Genomic DNA, 7,558 nt, shown 5'->3' on the forward strand with positions numbered 1-7,558 from the left:
CGTTACTTTCAATGAAATAATATCATACACAATAAATATGGACTATTAGCAGCTCAACATCAGAATCAAGATCCAATCTAAAGTTCTTAATCTAAGAGATTGCATTGAGGAATTTCGATCCAAATAAATTACTAATATTTGAATTCGCTAGCATTTTTTTATTTGAATTCGCTAGCATTTAATATTCATTAACGGGGTATATATTCATCAAGTAGTCAACATAACCCAAATATAAAATTTAATAAATTGCCAACACCTAAATATAGAATTTACCTCCTACAAATTTGGTGGGTAGGAAGTGGGCACTCCTCGATGCCAAATTTCCAAAATTTTTTTAACACTTTATAGTACATTTAACTTAATCATTCGTTGAATGTGTTCATTTATCGTGCAAGAATGGTACTTATAGGCACTTATGCATCGTTGAATACTGATTTTTCTTCTCTCTCTCTCTCTTTTTTTTCCCTTGATTATCTTTAATCCAATTTTCCTTAATTACCATTAATTAGTTTGAGTCCAATTTTTCGTTAATAATCATTATTCCAATTTCTCCATAATTGTTTTTAACAATATTAGAGTGAACATAAACATCAAAATTTTATTGCCGTGTATAACATTATTATGGAACATTTATATATTTGACTACAATAAAATGAATCAAGAAATTTTTAAGAAATATGATAATAAATATGAATTTTATAAAGTAATTTAAATGGTAAATTGATAATTATAGAATTTTTACTTTGTTTTGCTTATCATTATAAGTAAATAATTAAAACATTGGCTTAATATAACATTTAGTACCTGAACTTGACACTTTTTCTCAATTTGGTACTTAAAATTTTTTTGGCACAATTTGGTATTGGAACTTGGCACTTTTTCCTAATTTGGTACTTAAACTTTTTTTTGGGCCAATTTGGTACCTAAACTTAGCATTTTTTTCTAATTTAGTACTTAAGCTTTTTTCAGGTTCAATTTGGTACTTAAATTTATTAAATGTAATACAAATTACGTAAAATAGTAACGGTGTTAAATTTTTTTATGCTACAAAAATATTGTCAATATTAGAAGAAATTCATGTTAAAAAAAAGGTATTGGGCTATGCTCAATGAATTAATATTAAATAAGAAAAATAATTTTAAAATCCCAAATTAAAAGAAATACATTATTTTCAATTAGTAAAACAATTAATTAAATAAATAAAACTAAAAGTAATTGAACATATAAAATACAAAAAATATCATATCATCTGTTACATGTCGGTCATGTATTGATTATTTCTGCTACTTCATAAAAAATAATATTATTGATATATTTGAGTAATTTGTAAAACGTTTACAAGTACCAAATGGAAAAAAAAGGGTACTAAATTAGGAAAAAGAGTCAAGTTCAAGTACTAAACTGGACTCTCAAAAAGTAAAAAGTGTCATATTTAGATACTAAATTAGACACCAAAAATTTTAAGTACCAAATTAGAAAAAAATCAAATTCAGGAATTAAATATTATATTAAGCCTAAAACATTCTTCTATTTACTTATTATTGAATTTTTGCTTTGCTTACCACATATATTGTAGTCTATGCATATATACGTTGATTATGGTTTGAAATTTTTCTATATATATTTTCATATTTACAGTTATAATTAACTCACCTCATATAATTTACTTACTATAAAACTTACAACTAAAAACTAAAATTCTCAAAAGATTAAAACCTCAATTTTCACCGACATAACCGAAACCTGCTAAAGCAATGTCATCTTTCGGCCCTTAATTTATTTTCAAAATTGGACACAGAATTAGATGAGAAAATTTATGGTCTTCAGATTGTTGGACTCTCCCTGCAATTATAAATTTATTTATTTATATACTACCCCATATGTTGAGCTAGCATTTCACCAGTTAAAACCTCTTACATAAATTGATTTTTTTTAAATATGAATAAATACAACTAGATTCTCCAGTTTCCTATTTGGCTATCAATTTTTATTAAACAACTTGACTCAATAAATGACTTTTTATTTTGGATTCATCGTTTAATTAGATAAATATTTACACACATAAGGATATTATTAAGGGTATAACAAAAAAGGAAAAAGAGAAGAAAGTCTTGTTCTTCTTTTTGAAAGGAAAGAAAATCTTGTGAACTTAACAAGGCTATCTAATTATCAATAAGGCAACCAACGTGGAATTGTTGTGAACTGTAATTGAATGGCTGTAATATTAAATTTCAAAAATTCTCATTATCCAATGTGTAGGTAGAAAAACTTTTTAGAAATCAAAATTAAATTTTAATTTTTATGACACTTTAAATAGTTTATATTTTTATAATTTTTAAAAAATTAAATTAAATTTTTATCACTTTTAGGCTAAAATATAATTTTATTTTTATTAATTTAAAATTTTAAAAAAATTTAAAAGTTTGAAATGAAAATTTTTTCCGTCCCTGCCACTCTCCTTGTTTTTATGGATTTATAAAATAAAATAAAAACAAAATTATACGTTTCGATAATTAATAGACCCCTAAATCGACCGTCATTTGCTCATTTCTCAAACATGATATCAAGTGTGCAGTTTCGTGAGTGAGTCATTCTCCCATCCCAATAATGCAAAGTGAACACAAGAGAACAAAGACAAAAAGTGTCTACTATATAAGCTTTAGTCCAAGGAAGGCAAGGTTAGTCTCGAAGAAAGAGTCTCTTGTTTCTGTTGCTGCTTTGTTTGACCTTTACAAGTTTCTGTTTTCTTTTCTTCACCCTTCTGACTAAAGTTCACGCTCAAGGGCCAATCGCATTTATGGTATCAAATTTCGCATTGGAGAAGTAGGGCAGCCTTCAAAACATTGAGCTTGCTAGCTGATTTTTATGGAAAACCACAGCATGGCGACTGCAACTCCGGAAAACAAAGACAGCTTTGCTACTTCCGGAAATGCCGATGATAAGCAGAGCAAGGCATTTGTCAATAATAACGAAAAGGGTGGAATTAAGACGATGCCCTTCATCTTAGGTAAGCTTTTTGACAACTGTTGGAATCCTAGATTATTTATTTATTTCTCGTATGGCTAATTACTTCATCGTGTATGTTCCAGTAAACGAGATATGCGAGAAATTGGCAATGGTGGGATTCAGTAAAAACATGGTTAACTACTTGACACAGCAGCTTCATATGCCCTTAACAAAAGCAGCCAACACCGTGACCAACTTCAATGGTACCTCGAGCTTGACGCCATTGCTTGGGGCTTTCATTGCTGATTCCTATGCTGGAAAATTTTGGACCATCACTGTCGCAACGGCCATATACCTAGCAGTATGAATGGTTGCCTTTTTCCATAGAGATTTTCCGTTTTGCCTTTTTCCATAGAGATTTTCCGTTCTGAATACTGAGGGTTTTCGATTTACCTACCTGTGTGTGTAGTTGGAGTACAAGAAGCATCAATTTTACAGTTTACTTATATAGTCGGAACATTCCAAGAAATGATTCAATCTCTCTTTTTAGTAAAAAAAGCAAGGGTCTAATATTGACTAAATTAATTAGACTGATTTTCCATAAAAGAAAAATTAATTAGATTGACGGTCTCTTGTCTGTTAAAAAAACTACAATCTGATCTCATCTGATCTGATGATGTGAACAGGGAATGATAGTCCTAACACTCTCAGCAGCACTGCCACAGCTACGGCCACCGCCATGTGCAGGTGACCAAGTTTGCCAAGAAGCCAATGGGAGTCAAACGGCTGTTCTCTACCTGTCTCTTCTATTCGCAGCCTTAGGATCAGGCGGGATCCGGCCATGCGTGGCGGCGTTTGGCGCAGAGCAATTCGTTGAGGAGGATCCTACGCAGCCTAAGAAAACGTGGGTCTTCTTTAATTGGTATTACTTTGCATTGGGAGCCTCAATATTACTGGCATCAACGGTGCTTGTGTATATTCAAGACAATGTAGGATGGAGCTGGGGTCTTGGAATTCCTACCTTAGCCATGGCTTTGTCCATAATTGTATTCCTCATTGGTTACCCTCTTTACCGAAATCTGGATCCTGCCGGAAGTCCCTATACTCGTGTCTTACAGGTCTCTGTTGCCGCTTTTAGGAAGAGAAAGATTCCCTTGATTTCTGATCCAAAGTTTTTGTATGTCAACGAGGAGCTCGATGCATCCATTTCCACAGACGGTCTGCTTCACCATACAAAGCAACTCAAGTAAGTTGCCACTTGCCTGCCCTGATTTCATATCTTATGATTTAAATTTATTCAGTTTCTATTGAAAATCTAAACTCGTACTTCTATTCTAACTGACTAATCCACCTGTGTAGATTTCTGGATAATGCTGCCATTGTCACTGAAGAAGATAGTCTCAAGTCATCAGAAAAACCCAATTTCTGGATACTCAACACCGTCCATAGAGTTGAAGAACTAAAATCTATATTGAGGATGCTACCAATTTGGGCAGCTGGTATTCTATTTGCCACATCCAGTGCTCAACAGAACACATTTTCATTGCAACAAGCCAACACAATGGAAAGACACCTGACCAAGTCTTTTGTAATTCCCTCTGCTTCCATGTCTGTCTTCGGCATGTTATCAATGCTCGTCACTATAGTCTTATATGATCGCCTATTGGTTCGTGTTGCACGGAGGATGACAGGCCTTGAACGGGGCATAAACTTTTTGCAGCGGATGGCCATTGGCTTTTTCATCGCAATAATAGCAACTATGGTCGCTGGATTCGTTGAAGTGAAGAGAAAGCATGCAGCCTCGGCTAGTGGCCTAATTGACAGCCCCGAATCTACAATTCCCATCTCAGTATTTTGGCTTGTTCCGCAGTATAGCCTTCATGGCATTGCCGAGGCGTTCATGGTAATTGGCCACCTCGAATTTTTCTATAACCAAGCTCCCGAGAGCATGAGGAGCACCGCCACTGCTTTGTTCTGGACATCCATATCCGTTGGGGACTACACAAGCACACTTTTGGTTACGCTAGTCCACAAGTATTCCGACTGGCTTCCTAATAGAAACTTGAATGAGGGGAAGTTGGAGTATTTCTATTGGTTGCTCACACTTTTGCAAGCTCTAAACATTGTATACTACTTAATATGTGCAAAATTTTATACTTTCAAGCCTCTCAGCCACAAAACAGAACATGTTGAGGGGGTTGAACTCACTACCCAGGTTTAACTGCGTCTTTCCCTTAGCACGAGAAAGGAACAGTCTTATATATATGTATTGTATAAAACTTAATTAGCTTGTACAAGAAACTTGAATTAGATTTTCAATAAGCAGGTATATGCTGGCAACGAAGACCTTGAGCCTTGTTTGTTTGTTTGTTGTGCTTCTCCTCGTTCATCCTTCATGCGTTTGATGGTGTAGATGTCTACATGGGATAAAAGTATCATGGATTGTATTTTACCTCTCTATTAAAAATAATAAATTAATCATTGTATGTTAGAAAAAAGTACAAACTGATCATTTGATTAAAAGTTTCATCCATATATTGTTAAGTGATTAGTTGACATATTTTCTTTTCCACCGACCCTGCTTTATTATGGATTTTTAATTTTGAAAACCAATATCGCTTCTATATAAGTTCGATACATCCATTTCCGCTCAGTTCCATCCCATCCCGCTTCGTTTAAATTTTATTTTTGCTACTTATCTTTAAAATTTTTAATCATTTTAAAGTCAAGTAAAATATTTATATATAATTCTTCAAAAAGTTTATTTAAACCTAAAACATAGGTTTTTTTATAGCACATTATTACATTTTTACCCTTTTAATAATTATATATATACAAAAATAAAATGATAATTTCATATAATGGAATAGAGTAAGGCAAGATAAGTAATTATTATAACTGCTTTATACTAACTGTCCAAAACAAAAATCCACCCCAGCCCTGCTCCACATCTACTTTCCAAAAGAAAAAAATTCACTCCATTCAAAGCAGATTGGTTCAAAATCCATTTGACGATTTGGGTTTCGCCATCTTTAAGATAAAGTAAAAGTACTATAGAGGCCCACGTGCTAAAAGTCGGATTACATTTTGTCCATTTACTCAAAAAAGAGCAAATTGGTTCTTACATGTTAGATCAAAGTGCAAACTAGTCATTTTGTGAAAAGTTCAACCAATCTACTTTTAAATGATGAGAAGACTAACAGAGTAACCGGATAGCGACATATGGTATGTCATGTGTGCCTCATATTAATGTGACACATTTTGCCACATCAATAAATATTTAAAAATTAAAAAATCTTAAAAATAAATAAAATATTAATAATTATTTTAAGAGAATAGAAGATTATTTAAAGTTTATTAAATTTTATAAGAAATTATAAATTATTTTGAACTATTTAATGATTATTTAAAAGAATGTCAAAATGAACTTAGATAAATGGTTGTCTAGGTTCAAATGAGCCTAAACAACCATTTATTTGGGTTCATTTTCGAGTTGTTTCCTAAATAATTATTAAAAAATTATACATATTTGTGTATGTATATATTTGAATTCTTTAAACGCATGTATATATATAATTTTAAAAATTTTAATCATTATTTATAAATTCTTATAATTCTTAATAAATTTTAAATAAGTTTTTTTTATAATTCTCTGTGTTTTTTTTTGAAAAAAAATGTCTATGATGAAATGAATCATGAAAATCATATGTTTAGACTCATTTTGGATGTGGTTGTAAAAATAATTATAAAAAATTATTTATTTTTAGGATTTTTTTAATTTTTTAAAAATATTATCACATCAACATGATGTACATGTGACACGTTGTGTGTTAATGGTTGGTTCTTTTGTCAGCAACAAAAGCATTTAACAGTAAAAATAAATGAAATTATTAACAAAATGATCAGTTTGGTTAATGCATTGTGAAACTAACTAAAAATTTGTCTAAGGTAAGCGCACTTACCAATTAATAGTATAGTTACGATAAGGAAAGATATCGTTCCCACAAAGACTAAAAGTACTAGTAATTACCGTATTTCTATTATTTAACCAAATAATTCGAGTGATTGAATAAGAACTAAAACTAATAAACATGGCAAAGAACATATCACGAAAATAATTGATTAACAACCAATAATCGACACAACATTCAGGAAAAAAATCACTTAGATTTCATTTGTCACTATCAATCTAAATTACGCAATTTCTTTACTTATTATCTTGATTCGTAAAAATCCCTACATTATGCTAATATCTCTTTTGAGCATAAGAGCAACTAACTCTAGGTTTATTAATTGAAATTTCTTTCTAACTAAAACTCTTATTATCGCATTAACTCATGTCATAGATTCCCCTATTAGATTTGATTCTAATTCGATAGATTTATGTCGTCCTATTTCTAGGATTGCATGTAACTTTACTCAACTATGTAAGATCTACTCTTAAATAAGGTCTATTCAACCTCCGACTTAAGCACATCGAACATGGGTCAATATTTTACAAATATTAAACCAAGAGTTTAGCACACATAATTGAGAACAATCAATTAAGTATTTATTGTGTAAAATAAAAATTAAATTACAAAATTCATCATAAGGCTCATCTCCCCTAGGT

At 31.3% G+C, this 7,558-nt stretch overlaps 1 protein-coding gene across 2 annotated transcripts; it reads left to right on the forward strand.

Annotated features, from left to right (window-relative positions):
* The first annotated feature begins 2,546 nt into the window (after positions 1-2,546).
* On the forward strand, positions 2,547-5,290 carry LOC121218707 (protein NRT1/ PTR FAMILY 3.1). Of its 2 annotated transcripts, XM_041096367.1 has the most exons (5): positions 2,547-2,678; positions 2,784-3,007; positions 3,090-3,307; positions 3,633-4,192; positions 4,306-5,290. In XM_041096367.1, the coding sequence occupies exons 2-5, from the start codon at positions 2,866-2,868 to the stop codon at positions 5,165-5,167; spliced, it is 1,782 nt and encodes a 593-aa protein (XP_040952301.1). In that variant the 5' UTR covers positions 2,547-2,678; positions 2,784-2,865; the 3' UTR covers positions 5,168-5,290. The 2 variants fall into 2 exon arrangements, with proteins under 2 accessions (XP_040952301.1, XP_040952299.1); XM_041096365.1 differs by lacking the exon at positions 2,547-2,678 and having other exon boundaries at positions 2,685-3,007.
* The last annotated feature ends 2,268 nt before the right edge of the window (positions 5,291-7,558 follow it).

Source organism: Gossypium hirsutum, chromosome A03, assembly GCF_007990345.1.
Source record: "Gossypium hirsutum isolate 1008001.06 chromosome A03, Gossypium_hirsutum_v2.1, whole genome shotgun sequence".
Classification (NCBI taxonomy): domain Eukaryota; kingdom Viridiplantae; phylum Streptophyta; class Magnoliopsida; order Malvales; family Malvaceae; genus Gossypium; species Gossypium hirsutum.

Coding starts and splice junctions, on each gene's coding strand:
- LOC121218707 (XM_041096367.1), top strand. CDS start 2,866: ATGGAAAACCACAGCATGGCGACTGCAACTCCGGAAAACAAAGACAGC. Junction 3,008..3,089: donor GACGATGCCCTTCATCTTAG/GTAAGCTTTTTG, acceptor TGTATGTTCCAG/TAAACGAGATATGCGAGAAA. Junction 3,308..3,632: donor CAACGGCCATATACCTAGCA/GTATGAATGGTT, acceptor TGATGTGAACAG/GGAATGATAGTCCTAACACT.